The sequence below is a fragment of the Aulonocara sp. 'chitande type north' Nkhata Bay genome, linkage group LG23 (genome assembly GCF_057382095.1).
Source record: "Aulonocara sp. 'chitande type north' Nkhata Bay isolate Kocher_YH1m ecotype deep benthic linkage group LG23, A_spYH_male_GT1.1, whole genome shotgun sequence".
NCBI lineage: Eukaryota > Metazoa > Chordata > Actinopteri > Cichliformes > Cichlidae > Aulonocara > Aulonocara sp. 'chitande type north' Nkhata Bay.
In genome coordinates, this window is record NC_141365.1 from 45,009,755 (window position 1) to 45,031,488 (window position 21,734).

General features: G+C 45.2%; 1 protein-coding gene across 1 annotated transcript in view; it reads left to right on the top strand.

The window, feature by feature from the left end:
* LOC147302750 (NACHT, LRR and PYD domains-containing protein 12-like) overlaps positions 1-21,734 on the top strand; it is a 144,310-nt gene that overhangs the window by 17,104 nt on the left and 105,472 nt on the right. Inside the window, exon 6 of the mRNA XM_086283594.1 lies at positions 14,422-14,598. Coding sequence (XP_086139720.1) covers positions 14,422-14,598 — 177 coding nt within the window. The remainder of the gene's footprint in view (positions 1-14,421; positions 14,599-21,734) is intronic.

Below are 21,734 nucleotides of genomic sequence, written 5' to 3' on the forward strand. Positions count from 1 at the left end.
TCCTTGGTCAGGAAGAGGGTAGACCCCCCTTCACCCTAGATGGTTCACCCTAGATAACATGGTGAGGAAGTCCAGCAGTTCATCTAAACAAAAAGCACTTAGACTAGAACAGACGTAGCTACGTTAATCCTGCCATAAAACAATAAGAGAAGGTACGACCTCTCTCGTGCTCCCAGGATGTGGGTGTGCATTCTAGTGTGGAATACACACCAAGCCCCTGCAGCCTGCTAAAGATCACACATCCTATCACTACACAATTGATTATACACCTCTAAGAATATATGGTTAAATATTTCCTAATACAAATGACAATAATAAAATCTAAACCCATCAGAAAGCGAGAGTTAAAACCCTGAACAGTGTCCACTGAGCTTCTCATGCTCTTCTCATGCTCAAAGAAGTTTAACAGGAAGGACGACTCGTCCATCAGGCGTCCAGCTGTCCGTGACCGTGTCCACAGCAGAGTGTGACCGAGGCTTCATGCTAACACGCACACATGAAGCTAATACCACCACGAGCAGCTGCTCAGTGGATTTGGAGGACAAATGTCTGCAGCTTCTCACAGGCAGTATGCAGAATGTGGATCTCCACAAAGACTGTGGAGAGCTCGTCCCACACTCTAAATCCACACTTGTCTGCACAAAACTTCTCACACAAGTGTCTTCTAAGTGAAGCTACCAGGTTCAGGTGCAGCTTGTTTATCTGGAGCTGCAGGAGATGATCCATCCTCACAAAGCAACACAGCAGATATGCAAACACACAACACAACCAAAGGATTCTCTCTGCATGTCTGTGGCTGATGCTGCTGGAACGAAGCTGTTTGAAACCTTGTTGTTCTGCACTTTGGGACCAGAAGAGGAAACTGTGCAGAGGGTCCAATGGAAGCAGCCAAGCGCTGTAAGTGTCTGCTGTACAGGGATGCTGGTTCAGCTGTGGCTCAGTTTCACAGTGTGACTCAATAAAAGCAGCAGGAAATCAAAGCTTGATGCTTTCATCAGTGTGGAAATAAGAAAGTTTCCTGTGACAGACGCTGGAGCTCTTTCTGTCATGGTCCTGGGCCATGTGGGCCCAGTATTCTTAGTTCTTCGTATTTTTGTATTTCGTTCCTTATTTAGGCCATGTCTTCTGAGTTGCCCTGTTGTGTTGTTCCCTAAGTGTTTTCCCTTCATGGCTCTCTCCCCCCTGTGTGCCCTCTATGTATCGATGAGCCCTCGTCTCCCTTTGTGGTTGTTTCATGTTTCCCCAGCCCGTTATGTCTGTGTTTTCCCCGTGCTCTCTCTCCTCCTGTCGGAACCTCTGTGCCTCTACATGTCATGTTCAGTTCACCCCGCCCTGTCTCGTTATGATTATCAGTGTCACCTGTGTTCCCCGTGTGTGCCCACTTTCCTCGTTTACCCTCTGTGTATTTCTGTCTGAGTCTCCCTCTGTTCGGCGTCGTGTTCTCCCTCATGCTGTGTGTGATTCCCCCGTGTTTCCTGGTGAGCTTTACGTTAGTTTTTCCCAGTTTAGTTTTGTATCTCCCATTATCTTTTGTCAGCAATAAAGCTGCTTTTTGAGTTCATCCCCGTGTGTGTGAGTTTTGCATTTTGGGTCCTCCTCCTGCCTGCTACACAGCCGAGCCCTGACAGAAGAACACGACCACGATATGGACCCAGCAGTTCACAACCCCTCCGCGGACCTCCAGTACGATCTGACCATGTCAGACCCAGCGGACAGTCCGGACGAGATTGGGGAGGAGCTGCAACGGCTCTGCCGGCTCATGACGCGCATCTGTGGGTGCACGGACCCCAGAGTGGTGTCCACCGGGTTGGCGGCCATTGACGCAATCCTTCAGCAAGCGCCACAGCTCCGGCGGTTTCCCCAGCTTTTTGAGGCGTTCGACTCTCTGGCCCCCCTGAAGGAGGAGCTTCGCGCCCGCACGCTGGCCCAGAGGGTGTTAAACGCCGCCTCCGCACCTACGACTCCGACCCGCAAACGGTTGTCGTTGCTGCTGCCTCGCGAGCCGGAGGCAGTCAGAGTAGGGACTCTGAGGCTCACCGCTGCACCGCCATCAACTCACAGTTCGTCTCCGCCACTGTCAAGCTACCTAGCCCAGCGCACCGAGATGGTGGAGGCCACAGATTTCGACGACGATGAGCGACAGCAGGTATTGCTAGCTTTACGGGAGGACGAGCTTCGTTGGAAGCCCTGGCTCATTTCAGAGGAGGAACTCACACCTGTTGCACCGCCTCGGACCAGCCGCTCGCCCTCCCCACACTGCTCAGACTTTACTTCGCCTGCCTCTTTTCTGGCAAGGATGTGGGCGGACGACGAGGAGATCGCCGCCACATCACCCCCTGCTTCGGTGGCTCCAGCATCCATCGTACACACTTCCAGAAAGAACCGGCGTCAGCGCCGCCGTCGCGCACTGCTACGTCCTGTCTCGCCCTCCACGAAGCGTCCCGCGGACGCTGTGGGGGTCCTGGACGTCGATCACGAGGGGCAGCAGCACGCCGCAGGCGCACAGCTAGTGGAAGAGTTCGGGAGGGAGCCGTGGCTCGCTCCTGATCATGACGAGCGCTCTTTCCGGGGGACTCGACTGGCTCTTGGGGGTCCCCGGAGTTGCCAGGGACTTCCACCGCTCACCCCGCCCGCTTCCACGGATAGAAAGAAGCGGCACTCTCGCCGCGGCACCCTGAGCCTGCCATTTCTCGGACAGTTTTTTCTGAGCCTGCTCCTTTTCCTGCTCGTGTTTCTCCTCCCAGGTCAGTTCAGTTAGCTCCCTCGCAGCCACCCTCAGTTCAGTTAGCTCCCTCGCAGCCACCCTCAGTTCAGTTAGCTCCCTCGCAGCCACCCTCAGTTCAGTTAGCTCCCTCGCAGCCACCCTCAGTTCAGTTAGCTCCCTCGCAGCCACCCTCAGTTCAGTTAGCTCCCTCGCAGCCACCCTCAGTTCAGTTAGCTCCCTCGCAGCCACCCTCAGTTCAGTCTCCAGTAGCTCCCTCGCAGCCACCCTCAGTTCAGTCTCCAGTAGCTCCCTCGCAGCCACCCTCAGTTCAGTCTCCAGTAGCTCCAGTGCCGCCTGTAGCGCAGGCCCCAGTAGCTCCAGTGCCGCCTGTAGCGCAGGCCCCAGTAGCTCCTGTAGCCCAGTCCCCGATAGCAGTACGGTCCGCTGGTCAGCTTAACATCCAGCCAGGGGTCTCAAATCTCTCTGGCTCTGCATCAGCTCCTGCTGGGAGCTCGGATGAGCTCATCCAGGACTCCGCGGCTCCCACGCCGCCATCTACCTCGTCAGCTGGAGGGTCCGAGGGGCCCGTTCAGCCTCCTGTCTCCGCTGGAGGGTCCGAGGGGCCCGTTCAGCAACCTTCCTCGTCAGCTGGGGGTTCAGGAGAACCGCACCAGCCTCATGCCACGTCAGCTGGAGGGTCCGAGGGGCCCGTTCAGCCTCCTGTCTCCGCTGGAGGGTCCGAGGGGCCCGTTCAGCCTCCTGTCTCCGCTGGAGGGTCCGAGGGGCCCGTTCAGCAACCTTCCTCGTCAGCTGGGGGTTCAGGAGAACCGCACCAGCCTCATGCCACGTCAGCTGGAGGGTCCGAGGGGCCCGTTCAGCCTCCTGTCTCCGCTGGAGGGTCCGAGGGGCCCGTTCAGCCTCCTGTCTCTGCTGGAGGGCCCGAGGGGCCCGTTCAGCCTCCTGTCTCCGCTGGAGGGTCCGAGGAGCCCGTCCAGCACCATGCCGCATCAGCTGGAGGGCCCGAGGAGCCCATCCAGCCACCTTCTGCTACGCCTGGTCCAGCCTGTGCTTCATCAGCTGCAGCCCCAGCCTGTGCTTCGTCAGCTGCAGCCCCAGCCTGTGCTTCGTCAGCTGCAGCCCCAGCCTGTGCTTCGTCAGCCCCAGCCTGTGCTTCGTCAGCCGCAGCCTGTGCTTCGTCAGCTGCAGCCTCAGAGCCGTCGTCTGCTGCAGCCTCAGAGCCGTCGTCTGCTGCAGCCTCAGAGCCGTCGTCTGCTGCAGCCTCAGAGCCTTCGTCCGCTGCAGCCTCAGCCTGTGCTTCGCCTGGTCCCGCCTTGACTGGTCCCGTGCCCACCGGGCCTCGGCCAGTACGCCTGACACTGGAGAGCCGCCGCTGCCTTCCGCGCGGCCGGCCTCCTGAACTGCTCCGTCGTCTCCTTCGCCGCCGCCGCTGCCTTCCGCGCGGCCGGCCTCCTGAACTGCTCCGTCGTCTCCTTCGCCGCCGCCGCTGCCTCCCGCGCGGCCGGCCTCCTGAACTGCTCCGTCGTCTCCTTCGCCGCCGCCGCTGCCTCCCGCGCGGCCGGCCTCCTGAACTGCTCCGTCGTCTCCTTCGCCGCCGCCGCTGCCTCCCGCGCGGCCGGCCTCCTGAACTGCTCCGCCACCTGTGCCACCCGCCTGGTCGGTCCCCCGACCGTGTGACCCGTGAACTCTGGTGCCTGTGGGCTCTGGGTCGGCCCCCTGAACTTTATTTTGACTATGGTCATGTGCTCCCGTGTTTTCTGTTGTTTATTTTGTTTCCCGTTCTTTCACTCTCAGCTTCACAGTTTCAGCTTCAAACTTCTTCCAACATGTTTCTAACACGGCCACATTCCACCTTAATGGAGCTGATATCTTGTGCATCAGCACATTTTCTAAAGGCAGCGATCACATCTTTAGTTTTGGATGTTTAACTGCAGATTGTTTATGTGTTTATAGCACATTAATTACAGCAGCAGCGTTGACCACAGTGCTGTACAAGAATCCAAAATAACGATTAAAATAACTCCTAATATTAATATCACACATCAAATATCAAATAACTCTCATGCTGTATTAAAAGCCAGTGAATACAAATGTGTTTTAAGAGCAGATTTACAGAGACTGACAGCAGGAGCTGGGGCTGTTCGATAGAACGATGTATATATGATGACCATATGAAAACGTCTATCGTTTCATATCACGCTCTTTGTTTCCTGCTTATGTGTTTGTGTTTTCCAGATAAAGCTTTCAAAATAAATCTGAAGATCCTGTTGAGAGTTTTCAAAATAAACACAATACAGTACTGCGGTCGCTCGTTTATCGAGTTACGTTCTAAAAATAAGTCTCAGAATGAAGTAGCAGCTTTATGTTTTACAAGTATTATAGAAGTTTTAAGGCAGTTAAACCCTCACTGCACACTTTCTACACTTTTCTCAGACAGGCATGAACATTTTCACACTTTTCTCTCTTGTTTAAACAAAGTTCAAACCTTCATAGAAAAATAAGTTCATTATTAAAGAGTGAAAGCAAAGTGTTTCTGAAACGTGTCAAATCAGCCTTTGCTGGCATTAAATGAGCTTCTGTGTGAGGAGCACTCGTCCATGGCCTGGGCTCCTCGCTGTCAGGTAAAGTTTCATAAAGCTTTTGAGTTTTTCTGCAGATAATGTTGGTGTCCAGCACGATGTTCTTTTTCCTGCGGTCACTGAGCCACAAAGCCAAAGCTGACTCCATCCTTACGATGTTCTTGTTGTGGACAGTTACAACCTTTTTGCCTCCTTGTTGAAACTATGATGGTCAGCATCTTCCTCTGCCTTTGGCTGCTACCACAGGTGCAAAACGTCTCATCATCATTGTTGTTTGTTGGGACAAAACGTACAAACATACAGTGCAGCACTGCAGAGTCACACTGCTGTAAATTTGAACACATTCTGTACTGTACAGGAGACACGGCACGAGATTGGCTGACGATGGTCTACAGCCAATCAGGACGCAGAACACAACGCGCTGTAAAAAACAAAAGCATGCAAAATTGCACAAAAAAGATCAGCGAAACAGCGAGGCCGCCAAAGGTGAACTGTGTTACAGCGAGGGACCAGCGTATATGTGGTTGTTGGGACGATAAATGTCTTTGAGCTTGTGTCAGAAGACGAGCTGCAGCTTTCTGGACCAGCTGCAGTCTTGCCAGGCAGGTCCCACTAACTCCAACATATAAGGAGTTACAATAATCCAGCTGGGACGTCATGAAAACGTGGATCGCCCGTTCAAGGTTTTTAAAAGATAGAAATGATCTCACCTTAGATAAAAGCCTCAGTTTGAAGAAAGACCGCTGTACAACTGAGCTCAGCTGTTTTTCAAAGGTCACATTGCCGTCAAATATAAGCCCCAAATGTAATAATGCGATTTAATAAAAGAGCTGAACCAGTCTAATAGAGCGCCCTTGATGCCGCCATGCTCCAATGGTGAGGTCAAGATGCTGTGGTCAAGGCAGCGGTCAGATCCAAAAGCACAGCTGAGTCTGAGTCTGGTAGTAGTGACGCTCGGCTATGACGGCGTGCGGGTTACCAGCTGGCTTTCTCAGGATAGGGCTCCTGTGTGAGCGGTCGACAATAACGTCTTTATCCATACCCAGCACTTCACGTAGTAGCACGGATCAGGTTTTTTAGTACAGGCTGTACAACAGCATGTTTAAAACAGGCTGTACAACACCTGAACTAAGACTGCTGTTAAAAATCGCTAAGATGTTGGAACCGACAACCTTTAAAATCTTTTTAAACACGTGTTGGAACAACATCATTTGGAGAAGATGATGTCTTTATAGCATCACATCGTTCCTCCACCTGATCAAACCACACAGGCTCAAACTGTCACGGCTGGGAGCAGTCGTGTGGTGTATGAAAAAAGGATCCAAAATGCAGGTACTGGATGAGGTGCGAGTGAGTGTTTATTTACAGCAGTGAGAAGGTGACAAAACAGGAAGAGCAGAGCGGGGAGTAAACAAACCTAAACTGGGAAAACTAACGAACAAAACTTAAACCAAACACGCACGGGAGGAGGAGCAAAATGCACAAAGACAGATGGCAGAGAGACGCAGAATGAATACCGGGTAACAGAATAATGCAGACTGACATGGAATTAAAAAGACGACGCGACAGAGAGCACAGGAAAACACAGGGCTTAAATACACGGGGAGTAATCAGGGAATGGGCCACAGGAGAGAGACACAGCTGGGAGCAATTAGGCTAACGAGACAGGGGAGAGGTAAAACTGAACACACTGACATGAGACATGAACTTTCAGAATAAAACAGGAAACTAACAGACACAGAGAACCAGACAGGACACTGAACTTGACAGGCAGACTCATGAGCAGACACAATAACACCATGGACAGACAGAGAGAACACAAGCAGGCATGAAACAAAACCACTAACACATAGCAAACCTAAACAAAAGACAAAACAGAATAACCGAGAACAAAGAATAATATTAGTGATGGGCAGATGAAGCTTCATGAAGCACTGAAGCTTTTCATCCAATTGCTTCACCCCAGCGCAAAGCTTCTTGAAGCTTCATTTGCTCTAGTAGGACACCTACTGGACGTAAAAATATTAGTTGGCATGAATTTGAAGAGTGTGGCCTTTTGCACACAGCCTGTAAATGTCAACAACAAAAGGAGTGTGTAAAACATGTATATTGTAGTGATGGCAGTATACTGTGTATATTTATACTGGCAGTATGGAAAATGATTATTTGGAAATGCTTAAAATGGAAATGATCATTTACTGTGAGGTGAGGTGTGGTTGGGGTGTGGACAGTAGTTGTGCTTTTGTAACGTTGAGGTATGGACAGCTACACACTGAGGCTTTGAGCCTCAGTCCTGCCTGTTCACATTTTATTCTGTAAAAACTACATTTTCACTGCTTTTATGGCCTTTTTAGTGGGGAGAACATAGCTAGGATTTAATGATTTAACAAATCTTTTGAATCCTTTGTCCTCCACAATGCTAAATGGCTGGGAGTCCTCAATCACCATGGTAACCAGGTCTTCATCTATTTGAGATTGTTCTCCTGAGGAAAGACAATAAAGACAAAGCACAAATATAAATATCACACACGTAACTTATAACAGTTGTATAATATTGTTATATCATTTAGTAACATTACAGCATGCTATATTATCATTGCATTTGATGGCTCACCTGGTTTTGCTCCACAATCGGTGTTCCTCTTATTCTCATGCAAAGCTGTGTAGTGCCTAAGCATGGATGATGTGTTGTTGTTATATCCCAGCTCCCTGGCACATAGCAAACACTTCACCTTGTACAAAAGTCAAGACAGCTTAACATAAATTGTATTGCACCATCAGTATTATGAAAATACATCTTCTGTAGAAATTTGCATACCTTGTTGGGAGGAATAAGATCAAAATGTTCCCACACAGGGGAGGACATCCTCCTCTTCTTAGCTGGCTCCATTCTCTCCTGACTTTCTCTCCTCACTCTCATAAACCTCCAAACTGTCTCCAAACTCTCACTAACCGCAGCTCTCCATCAAACACCTACATTTTGAATGAAGTCTGAGGGGTTTGTATCGCTGTCATATCTCGCGGCAAAGTTCGAACCACTTCATGAACCAGTCACGTGGTACAGCCGGGCAGCGAGGCTTCGGACGTCATCATTTTCAGCTCCTCCCATATATGAAGCAAGCCTCTGTACGCGCATCGCGGAAACGCCCCCTCCATTACTCGACACAAGCTTCGAAGCCTCGATACAGAACGTCACATCACTAAATAATATAAAGAAACACAATACACCGAGTCCTCAGACTCAGGACCATGACACAAACTGATCAAAAACAGCTGAGCAGGTGAATATTTTAGCCCCGGTGCGATCTCGTGCGGCGAAGTTGATGGAGTAAAGGTTACAGTGAAAGAAGCTGAGGATGGGCTGTCAATGTGGAGCGATGAGGTGACCACCCTGCAGTCTACAGTAGAGAGTATGAAGGAGGAGCTGTCTGACCTGAAGGATAAATGTGATGAAGGCAGGAAGCGGAGAGCTAACATCCACATCATAGGGATCCCAGAGGGCCTGGACTCGAGCTCCTCCACGGCCGTATCCGTGCTACTACGTGAAGTGCTGGGTATGGATAAAGACGTTATTGTCGACCGCTCACACAGGAGCCCTATCCTGAGAAAGCCAGCTGGTAACCCGCACGCCGTCATAGCCGAGCGTCACTACTACCAGGATTGTGTGGCTACGCCGTGCCAGGGCCCAAGCCCCGCTTGAGTTTAACGGACAACCTATTGCAATATTACGACTGGGCGATATGACCCAAAGTTCATATCTCGATATTCTTTAGCTGGGTGGCGATATACGATATATATCTCGATATTTTTGAAGCCAGAAAGTACGAACAAAAAGAGAGTTCTTAGTCAAAGCTGTGTCCCAAATCTCACACAGGCACATTTATTAACATACAGCGTAGATGTACATGAAACAATTACTCAGAAATAAATGATCAGCATTTATTAAATAATAATGCTCCATAAATAAAAGAAAACAATGTTGTTTTTGTGCATAACAAAAAGCTCACAATCGTGCAGTCAAAATGTAAACAGACGCTGAGCATAATAACAAGCAGCTGCTCTGTTCCCAGGTTCTACTGCGTGACTGACAGCCTGGAGTTTGAAACCCTCTTTGTAACCGTGTCTCTTACAGGTGCCATTTATGGTCCTTATACACACTCAATACAGTAATATTACGTTGAAGCAGAGTACGTATCACTCCGCGAGGCTCCTCGTAGCTGTAATGCTCCAACAATCCATCAAGCGGTGCGGCCTCGTAGCTGAGCAAAGTCGTACCAAAACATCTTTTGAAAGGTTTCTGAGCGCCGTGTAGCACATAAAATCGGTTCGAGGTCAGTAAGCACAACCAGAATTCATCCATAAGGCGCACTGTCGATTTATGAGAAAATTACAGGATTTTAAGTGCAGAAAATATAGTTTATGGTTTTCATTTGATCTTAGCAAATATCTACGCCTCTAATTGGGACGATCACAGATTTTTCACTAATGTCTTTGCGCGGCTCCCCAATATGTCATCACACAATATCATCTTTGAGGGAGACCTAAACTGCTCATTATCTGCTATGGACCACAGTTCACACAAAAGTACACTTAGTCCAAAGTCAGCATGCGTCATTCAGAGCTTTCTTGATAATTATGGGCTGGCTGATGTATGGAGATTTCATAATCCTGCTTCACATCAATACTTTTTTTTTTCTAATGTCCATAAAACATATATTTGTATAGAAAAACGTCTCCCTTTAGTTACAGAATGTGATTATAAGACTCTGGTGATTTCTCCTCTTGTTTTTTCAATGTGTATTCCTGATGCCTGCTCCAACTATCAGCCATGGAGATTCAACTCAGTGTTGTTAGCAGATGAAGAGTTTGTCAGTTACAAAAGGTCTCAAAGAGATTTTTTTTCTATCAATCAGACCCCAGAGATGTCATCATCAGTCATTTGGGAATCTCTAAAAGCATCTGAGAGGCCAAATCATTTCATTTTGTGCCAAACAGAATAAAATAGCGACCGAGCGCCTCTCTCAGTTAGCTGATGAAATGACTAAACTACATGCTGTGTACAGCCACTCTCCTGAGCCTATATTATATACACAGCGGTTACAATGACAAACTGAATACAATCTCATATCTACAAAACAGGCTGAGTCAAAGTTGCAGCTACGCTTATGAACATGGAGGAAAAACAGGCGAGTTATCAGCTCACCAGCTACGACTAAGAACAGCTAACCAACTATCCTTGAGATCTACAATGACCAGGGAATAAGGTCTACAGACAACCAAACTATCCTTGAGATCCACAATGATTTCAATAAGGTGTTTTATATTCCCTTCTTGGGAGAAGATGCGATCGCTAGTCTGGAGGAACCTGTCTCTAATGTTGGAATTGAAACGGCCGTACGGAGCATGCAGTCTGGAAAATCTGCTGCCCCGACGGGTATCCATCTGATTTTTTCATAAAGTTTTCTGACCGACTGAATTCACTGTTAAAATCAACTTTTGAAGAATCCTTCCTCTCACAGTCGTTGCCTCCAACAATGCATCAAGCAGTGATGTGTTTAATTGTAAAACAGGAAAAAGACCATTTAGATTGTCGTTCATGTCGTTTAATATCTTTGTTCAACACAGACACCAAGATCCTGGCTCAAGTGTTGGCCCGTCGCTTACACAAGTATTTGTCTTCCATTATTTCACCAGACGGGCTTTATTAGGCACTCTTTTTTGAACATTAGAGCTCTATTAAATATCATTTATACCCATGTTAAAGGTGATACATTGGAAACTGTAATTTGGCTTGACGCAGAAAAGGCGTTGGATCAGGTGAGATTGGATTTTTTTTTATACGCTTAAAAAAATGTGTCTTTAATTTTGTATCTTGGATAAAAGTATTGTATTGCTCCCCTCTAACAGCCGTCCAGACTAACAATAATCTGCCCCCCAGGACAGGGATGCCCTCTGTCTCCTTTTTGCCATTGAACCGCTAGCTGTTGCTCTGAGACAATGTGTTGGTGTTGAGGGAAAACATCGAGGGGGTATCGAACATGAAGTCTCTCTTTATGCCGACGACAGGATTTTATTTATTTCCAACCCATCGAACAGCCTCCGCAAACTTTTGGATAGACTTACAATAATAATAATAATACGTTTTATTTATAGGCGCCTTTAAGAGCCTCAAGGTCACCTTAATGCATACTTAAGGAATTTGGGACAATTTCTGGATATAAAGTGAATTTTGGGAAGAGCGAGGCAAAGTCTATCTGTACGACAACTGGGGAGTTTTGTGTATTTTAGCCCCTTTTAAACCCAGCTATAACAAGTTTAAGTACTCGGGCATCTGGGTGACAAGAAAACCACAAAGACTTGTATAAAACTATCTTCCTTTATTGTCGAAGCTTAAAGAGGATTTTGGAAAATGTAAGTTTTGCCTCTTTATATTTATGGTGGGAATGCAGAACAAGGAGCAAAGATGAATGTGATGCTGAATCAGCAGAAGACTTGGACTCATTTGATTCCAGCTTTGATATCATTGATTTCAATATGTCCATTTCTGTCACACTTCACCTTTAAAAGTGAAGCCATGTGGTTCCTGGAAGGAAAAACATGACTTTTTCAAGTCTTTGTCCTGTTTTTATGAGAAATGTACGACTTTAATGTGAAACATTCAGAGTTTTTTCTCTTGTTGTGTTTGTTTGAAGCTGCTTCCTGTTGGCTTCAGCTGTTTGGAGTTTCCATTTTCTAAACTTCTACATTCTGAACCTTCTTCAGCTCTGAACAGATGATGAAACACTGAATGATTTCAAGCACTTTGTCTAATAAACTTACATCTTTCATTCTTTATACAGATTGAGGAGCTGTGGTTTGTCAGAGATCAGCTGTGATTATCTGGCAGCAGCACTGAAGTCCAACCCCTCCCATCTGAGACAGCTGGAGCTGTGGGGAAACAAGCTGCAGGATCCAGGAGTGAAGCATCTGTGTGGTTTCCTGGAGAGTCCAGGATGTAAACTTGAAACTCTGAGGTCAGTCAGCATGTTTTAGTTGTGCTGAGATGAATATGATGTGAAAGTTGTGCTGACACTAAACTGCAGACATCAGGCTGATATTATACTGATCCACACTGAGGATCTTCATGGTAAAGTCTGTTTTCTTCTTCTCTGGTTTAGTCCATTGACTGCAGCAGAACAATGTTCACATTTCAAACAGTGATACTCAACGTATGGCCCGCGGCCCACACGCGGCCTGCCCACCTTTCCTGATTCAGAGAGAGGGGACCCTGATTAACTGTGTAGCTTCTTCCTCATAGTTCTAAGTATCAGACACAACAATGAATAATCCACAGCTGACTGTCTTTAGCAGGTCAAAGGTCACGGCACACAGCAGACAGTCAGAAATATTCTAACTCTGATCATTTATCAGTTGTGACACTGTGAGACTTGATCAGAGGTGTGATCATCACAGCAGAGGCCTTTGTGTCAAAGTCACTGAGGATCAAACAGAAACACATGAAGCAGATTTTCCTCTTCTGGCTTTTTATAGCAGATAACCTTCAAAATATTCTGCAGTCGATCAAAAACTGAAGCAAACCATGAAGCAACATGTGAACATGAGCTGATGCTGCTGAAGTGAAGCAAAGTTACAGAGGTTTGATTACAGACACAGCTGAGAGTTTGTAATCTGTCATCATTTTAAAAAGTTTCCATGGAACAGCAGAAATGAGGCTTTACTGTCAGAGGCCGACAGCACTGAACACAACAGCAGACTGGTGGCTAATAAACAGTGAATGATGCAGAAACAGATGTTTGAAGCTGTTCTTGGAGTACACTGAGAGAGAGAGAGCTGTGCAGGCAGGAACAGCCAAAGTCAGAGAGAATTCATGAGCATATTTATCAAACGTGAAGCAGAGTTTGGATCTTCTTTTGCTGCTGCTTCACTCAGTTTTGGTTGGAGACAGATGAAACCTGCAGCTTCAGGATCTGTGAGCTGTCCACTTTCAGCCCCGACGGCGTGTCCGTGTACGTGCCGTCGAGTGAACGATCCACGCTCTGTGTTTCCATCTTTGTGTGTTTAGCTGCTCTCATTTACTGTTTTAGCTGTTTGCTGCTTGTTGAAATAGTTTGTGAGCTTTAACCTGAGATTCTGGCAAAATACATTTATATTAAACATCGATTCAGGATTGAATGAATCAACATCGTTTTATTCAAATTAAAACCATTTAAATGGGAACATGAATTTTTTACAGCCGCCTCTAATGCTGGGTAATGTCAGCTGGTCCATGTGCAGCTGGCTGTGAGGCTCAGGGAGCGTCTACAAAGTGCAACACTGAAAGAACATCATCCATAAATATTGAGTAATAACTGGACTCTCATACAGCGAGACTCAAATGCCTTTAAACATCAGCTTATCCTGCTGATCCAAGTCCAACACTGAGTTTGTAAAAACATGTTTGTCAATCATTTTGTTTGGTTTCTGAGGAAAATGATTCAATAACTTGCTGCTAATACACAACATTTCATCATATTTCCTCATAACCCTCTTTTGTCTGACCATTTGATCCCATTTGAATTTGCAATAAAGGATCCACAGAGTTTGGTGACAATAATGACAGTAGATGTTTGTGTGAAAGTGCTGGAAGCAAATGAGTGTGTGATGTTCTTTCAGTGTTGCACTTTGTAGACGCTCCCTGAGCACTGGTCTCACAGCCAGCTGCACATAGAGACCAGTGTTGTTAGTCCAGGTCAGAAGATGACTTGTTGGAATGAAAATGAGCTTGTAGTTTGTCTGCTTTAATAATGTGACTGGAAAAAGGTGTTGGACTTCAAATATGTCCATTTCTGTCACACTTCACCTTTAAAAGTGAAGCCATGTGGTTCCTGGAAGGAAAAACACGACTTTTTCAAGTCTTTGTCCTGTTTTTATGAGAAATGTACGACTTTAATGTGAAACATTCAGAGTTTTTTCTCTTGTTGTGTTTGTTTGAAGCTGCTTCCTGTTGGCTTCAGCTGTTTGGAGTTTCCATTTTCTAAACTTCTACATTCTGAACCTTCTTCAGCTCTGAACAGATGATGAAACACTGAATGATTTCAAGCACTTTGTCTAATAAACTTACATCTTTCATTCTTTATACAGATTGGAGCGCTGTGGTTTGTCAGAGATCAGCTGTGATTATCTGGCAGCAGCACTGAAGTCCAACCCCTCCCATCTGAGAGAGCTGGTGCTGAGCGACAACAACAAGCTGCAGGATCCAGGAGTGAAGCATCTGTGTGGTTTCCTGGAGAGTCCAGGATGTAAACTTGAAACTCTGAGGTCAGTCAGCATGTTTTAGTTGTGCTGAGATGAATATGATGTGAAAGTTGTGCTGACACTAAACTGCAGACATCAGGCTGATATTATACTGATCCACACTGAGGATCTTCATGGTAAAGTCTGTTTTCTTCTTCTCTGGTTTAGTCCATTGACTGCAGCAGAACAATGTTCACATTTCAAACAGTGATACTCAACGTATGGCCCGCGGCCCACACGCGGCCTGCCCACCTTTCCTGATTCAGAGAGAGGGGACCCTGATTAACTGTGTAGCTTCTTCCTCACAGTTCTAAGTATCAGACACAACAATGAATAATCCACAGCTGACTGTCTTTAGCAGGTCAAAGGTCACGGCACACAGCAGACAGTCAGAAATATTCTAACTCTGATCATTTATCAGTTGTGACACTGTGAGACTTGATCAGAGGTGTGATCATCACAGCAGAGGCCTTTGTGTCAAAGTCACTGAGGATCAAACAGAAACACATGAAGCAGATTTCACGGCACACAGCACTCTGTGAAACAGTTTGGAGCAGGAATTCTTGCACATTTACAAACTAACACTGCTGCACGGCATGCTGGGTAATGCTAGCTGCTCAGGTATGGGCGTGCTAACAGATGTGAGGCTCCGTGGCTGCAGAACACTGAAGAAGAGAAAAGAGAGGTGGAGGATGAAGAAAAGAGGCGGAGATGAAGCAGAAGTTTAGCTCCAGAGAGGAGCTGTGTCTGTGTGGGCGGGGCTCAGGCAGCTCCGCCCACTCAGTTTGTTCCCTCCTGATTCATCTGCATGTGTTCTGCTTCACACTGCTCACCTCCACCAAAGACTTCACAAACATCTTCTTTCTTTGAGTCCAGTTTGTCCCACAAACACTTCCAAATCTCCTCCTCTGAGATTCTGCAGCTTCTTGCAGTGTGACTCAGCTGACTTCTGACAGACCACAGACTGGCACAGCATCCACATGTGTCTCCTTTCAAACAGGCTCTTGATGTTTCCTCCCACATCATTCTGGCCTCTCAGTCTCCTTTGTTCTCCAGCTCTGTAGCTCCAGCTGGTGAAGCTTCAGTTTTCCATGTTGGTAACAGTAAACTACAGCCTCTGCTGTCAGCTGGGTAACTAAACAGAGCTGCAGCACGTCTCTGCGGTGGTGCTACATCCAGCCTGCAGACGGCCGTCTACATGTTGTAGTGGTTTACAGTCACCAGGGGGCGCTGTCCCAGCCATGCAGGCAGTGGGCTGCTCTGCTTGTGCTGTTGTTGGTGAAGCTGAAGTGAAAGCGAGAGTTAAAACCCTGAACAGTGCCCACTGAGCTTCTCATGCTCAAAGAAGTTTAACAGGAAGGACGACTCGTCCATCAGGCGTCCAGCTGTCCGTGACCGTGTCCACAGCAGAGTGTGACCGAGGCTTCATGCTAACACGCACACATGAAGCTAATACCACCACGAGCAGCTGCTCAGTGGATTTGGAGGACAAATGTCTGCAGCTTCTCACAGGCAGTATGCAGAATGTGGATCTCCACAAAGACTGTGGAGAGCTCGTCCCACACTCTAAATCCACACTTGTCTGCACAAAACTTCTCACACGTTCCCGTCACAAGTGTCTTCTAAGTGAAGCTACCAGGTTCAGGTGCAGCTTGTTTATCTGGAGCTGCAGGAGATGATCCATCCTCACAAAGCAACACAGCAGATATGCAAACACACAACACAACCAAAGGATTCTCTCTGCATGTCTGTGGCTGATGCTGCTGGAACGAAGCTGTTTGAAACCTTGTTGTTCTGCACTTTGGGACCAGAAGAGGAAACTGAAGCTCTGTGCAGAGGGTCCAATGGAAGCAGCCAAGCGCTGTAAGTGTCTGCTGTACAGGGATGCTGGTTCAGCTGTGGCTCAGTTTCACAGTGTGACTCAATAAAAGCAGCAGGAAATCAAAGCTTGATGCTTTCATCAGTGTGGAAATAAGAAAGTTTCCTGTGACAGACGCTGGAGCTCTTTCACTCTCAGCTTCACAGTTTCAGCTTCAAACTTCTTCCAACATGTTTCTAACACGGCCACATTCCACCTTAATGGAGCTGATATCTTGTGCATCAGCACATTTTCTAAAGGCAGCGATCACATCTTTAGTTTTGGATGTTTAACTGCAGATTGTTTATGTGTTTATAGCACATTAATTACAGCAGCAGCGTTGACCACAGTGCTGTACAAGAATCCAAAATAACGATTAAAATAACTCCTAATATTAATATCACACATCAAATATCAAATAACTCTCATGCTGTATTAAAAGCCAGTGAATACAAATGTGTTTTAAGAGCAGATTTACAGAGACTGACAGCAGGAGCTGGGGCTGTTCGATAGAACGATGTATATATGATGACCATATGAAAACGTCTATCGTTTCATATCACGCTCTTTGTTTCCTGCTTATGTGTTTGTGTTTTCCAGATAAAGCTTTCAAAATAAATCTGAAGATCCTGTTGAGAGTTTTCAAAATAAACACAATACAGTACTGCGGTCGCTCGTTTATCGAGTTACGTTCTAAAAATAAGTCTCAGAATGAAGTAGCAGCTTTATGTTTTACAAGTATTATAGAAGTTTTAAGGCAGTTAAACCCTCACTGCACACTTTCTACACTTTTCTCAGACAGGCATGAACATTTTCACACTTTTCTCTCTTGTTTAAACAAAGTTCAAACCTTCATAGAAAAATAAGTTCATTATTAAAGAGTGAAAGCAAAGTGTTTCTGAAACGTGTCAAATCAGCCTTTGCTGGCATTAAATGAGCTTCTGTGTGAGGAGCACTCGTCCATGGCCTGGGCTCCTCGCTGTCAGGTAAAGTTGCATAAAGCTTTTGAGTTTTTCTGCAGATAATGTTGGTGTCCAGCACGAACAACTTTGGCTAAAGTCTATAGTTAGTCTTACTCGTTTGTACAACATTTCTGGATCGCCACTGTTTGAAATGATATGACATATGACTCTCACTGAAACAGCAAACTTTGTAGAAAACACAACACTTCTGATTCTCTATCTAGCTGTTTGGTCACAGCTGTAGATTACATTATAAGTGGTTGTTCACTCTTGTCAATAATTACATTTCTAAATTCTATTTGTGCAGTTACATGTAAACAAAGTCCAGTATTGTATCTAAATGATTGTGTTATGGTGGGACAGTTTCCAATTTTGTTGTATTATTGCACTAGGTATGACTGTGCAAGAGTTATCTTATCTTCCTTGCTTGCACCACACTCTTTGCAGAAATGGTGCACAGCAGCACTGCATCATGTTATTGTGTTGTATAATATACCAGAACTAATACAAAGCAACATCCATGTACACTATAGGTCCATGCCAATGTGCCCAAATGGGACCTCCATAAATGGTAAGGGGCGCAAAGGCACTTTAAGACCAGTGGGCACACCATCGGCGCACATCCGCTCGGATGCTTTTTTCTATTCATTTATTTCCCTGTTTATTTATCGATGCACAAAAGCAATTATCTCAGAGACACCATCCTCTTAACAGAGACTCAAATCAGGAACCTGCAGATTATTAGTCAGCAGCTTTAACTTCCTGTCTTTGTCTCACTAAACCTTCCACGTGGAAACTTGAGCTGCCCACTCAAGCACAGTAGGCTTTAACTGGCTCTGCTCAAGTCACTTCAGTATCTGAGAAACTGTCTCGATGCATGCCAAAGAACACTTTGACAATACGCTTGTGTTGAGTCAAATCCACCACAAGCATATTCTATGGCAGTTTAATTCCACTCCACATAAAAATAGTCACGTATTATTTCCCCCCACCACACTTCCTGCCAGTAGCTGGTGCCCCCACCCACAGTGCATTAGTGGTTCTCTGTGTTTAGTGGCTCACTCTGGGCGGCTGCTCGGTGGGGCCCGGCCCCCTGGCTCTGTTGGGCCTGTGCTGCGGGTGGGGTGCCCTCAGGTCTCGGCCCTCTGGGCCCATTTACTGCTCAGTAACATTTAATATCTATTATTTACTACTACTTACTAGCCTACTTACTGCATATTATTGGTTGTTGCTGTGGGTTCCCCACTGTGTTGGTTTTTCCTTGTGTTTTTCAGCAGATGATGAAATAGATTTTCAGTATTTTTTCTCTCTTCCTCTCCATCTATTTCTCTTCTTCTCTATTTTTCCCTCTTCTTCTGTTAACTTTCTCCCCAGCTTATCTTTTTTCTTCTTTCCTGACCCCCGTTCTGATTCTAATGACTCAAAATAAAGTAAAATCATCATCAAATATGACTATCAAGTGGACCAGTATAGCAAAAACCATAATGGTGGCAGAGGCCACAGAGCCAAGTGGCAGGATTTTCAACGTTCAAACCAGATAAAAAACAGAAATTAAATGGTGTTAAAAGCCATGAATTAAGGCAATTCATTCACAACATAATTACAAGTTTTACTGGACGTTAATATTTTTCTCTTTTTTCAGTGCAAAACAAACTAACAGTACACATGATGCTGGCAAGTTAAAATGTCAGTGTCTTTTATAGATAGCATGTCTAGCATCATAGTTTTATAGATCACGTAGTCAGGGTAAAAACTCCATCTCTGATTATTATTGTACATGACTGTGACATGCAGCGGCCTCAGCATCATGATGAAGGCGACCGGAGGAGATAGTTTGGTAGACATCGATGTTTTGCCGATGAAGGCTCATGTAGCGGTCCTCTTTGTCCTAAACAACAATTTACACTGTCATTTACACTTAATTAAAGTGCAGCTTAAAACACAGACATAATGCACTGCAGCCTCGGCACAATTAAGTGTAAAACAGAACTATGGAAAACTCACAAACATCTGGCGAGTTTCAGATCCTGTTAAGTTAGTTAGACCTGATCTGTTTTCTCTGTTAGGATAAAAACATCAGAGGTCATGGGGTGAAAAATACCTCAAAAACAAGACTAGCTATGTCTACAACTAATGTGTGGTGTTTGAAAAGAACCTATGAGATACTTTGAACACCACAGTGGCTGCTGTATGCAGTAATGTGCTCAAGTGATTTCAAAGGGTCATTTCATGAGTTTAAGTGCGTCAGTAAAAGTTTTCACCTGCGAGGATTTCTCCTCAGGCTGTAACCACAGGTTATCACAGCCACACTGATGAGTGAAGCAGCAGCAGAAATGATGGGAACTGTAGCCATGAACTTCATGCCAGAAGAATCTCCATCGTCTGTTGAATGTTGCCACACACACAAAAAAACTTCATTTTGAAAACATGAAAAGTCACGAAATTTGCATTAGCCTGTTATATTAAAGTGGAAAACATGTTTATCTTTTCATTACATTAGAGTTACAATTGCATCATTCAAACATTTCACTGATGAAATAACACCAAAGTTGTGATTGGAGCAGTTTTATAATGAAATTTTAAACAAATTAGCCAGAAGAAGAGCTTAAAAACATTCCAGATGTTCATCTCCTGACTGAAACCTTTCATTAATCCGCTGCAGGCGGGAATGACGACCTCAAACCATGTATGACAGAAAAGAAAGTGTTAACGCAGTTCCAAACATCCACCTTGAATCTGCGGTGTGGGTATAAATAGAAAATGTTTTTACCTCTCACAGTCACACTGAGATGGAGAACATACAATCCACCACGAAATCCACACTCACAGGTGTAGTTCCCACTGTCTTCAGATGTTAAGTTGAGCAGGTGGAGAAACACAGTCTCATTTTCTTTGATCAGTGTGAACCTGGAGTCACAGCCATGAATAAAGCCTCGGTCGTAACGATAGAGCAGACGACACTGTTCTCCTCGGCTCCTCTCTGTGCTGATCTCACACAGTATCATCACAGTAATATTCAGAGTTGTTTTGCTGCATATTTGAGTGGAATCGGGTTTCTTTCCAATTGTCTTCACAAGAGTCTCTATAAATTGTTCCAGTTAAAATGAAACAAAATCGGGATTATAGTTTCTATATATTTGTTGTTGTGGGAAAATCAATCACATATATTATTTCACTAACCTAACTAAAGCTTTCTTCTTAAACACCTGGCTTTACAGCTTTTCTTTTTTAATTATATATATTTACCTTCACTGCTAAAAACCACAAGCAGAAGCAGGAGAAAGCAGAGTTTCCGTGCAGTTATGCTGGTGAGGAAGTAACTGTGGCTGACAGTGTGAGGTAGACTATAGTGAAAGCAGGAAGACTTGCACCCTCCTTATTTCACCTCTTGTGTCTACACTGAAACTTTTACTATGTCTAAAATAGAAGTGCATAAAAGTGGAAGGACAGTAGAAGGTAAACCACCAACATTGTTTAAGCCAGACTGATCTCTCTGTTTATCTGGATGGACATTGTGTTCAAATTATGATGAGATGTTTGTTAAAAAACAAAACTAGTCTGATACAAAGAGTCATGTTTGCCACAGTTTATTGTGTTTGTATTGTATTAAATCTGAGAGCCTGAGTTGGAGTATTATGACTGAATGGTCTCCATTACTGGGAAACAACTATCCAGTGTGAAAAGATGGACGTTTATTATAATATATGAATATTATTATATTAGTATGTCACCTAAAGTTTTATATACTTTAAAATGTTTCATAGAGCTTTATTATCCACTCCCACAGTTCCTGTGCTTCTTGCTGAGCGTGTCTTGTTGTCGTGTTGATGGTTCACTGAGATGATAGTCTGGTAGGAATCACTCGATGGCTGCTGAAGGTTTGTATAGGGCTGATCTGGCTCATCGTCATCCTTTAGAAAAGTGAAATATTTTAGGTATTAATCAAGTTCAACCCGGTCTACCCACACACTCTATTGATCTTTAAATCTCTCCATCTGTTGCCTGGATTATTTAATGTTTCTGCTCATTTCTGTAAGAGCTTCTTCACAAAATAAAGGACACTGAAGTTGGCACTAATAGTATTATAACACTAATCTGTAATTATCTATGTAAGTAACATCCTAAAACATAAATGTACATGTTTTATGTTTACTGGCAAACTTTTAACTAGCTGCTGTAGATCGTAGCAATAAATTGCTCACCAAACCGTTGGGATTTTCAGGTACAGACACTCCAGATGTTCCTGACCTTAAGCAGCCACGTTGATAAGAAAGGATGTCAGCATTAGTGTAACACTATTCACATTCAAACAGAGAAAAATCAAGTAAGAACATCTACAT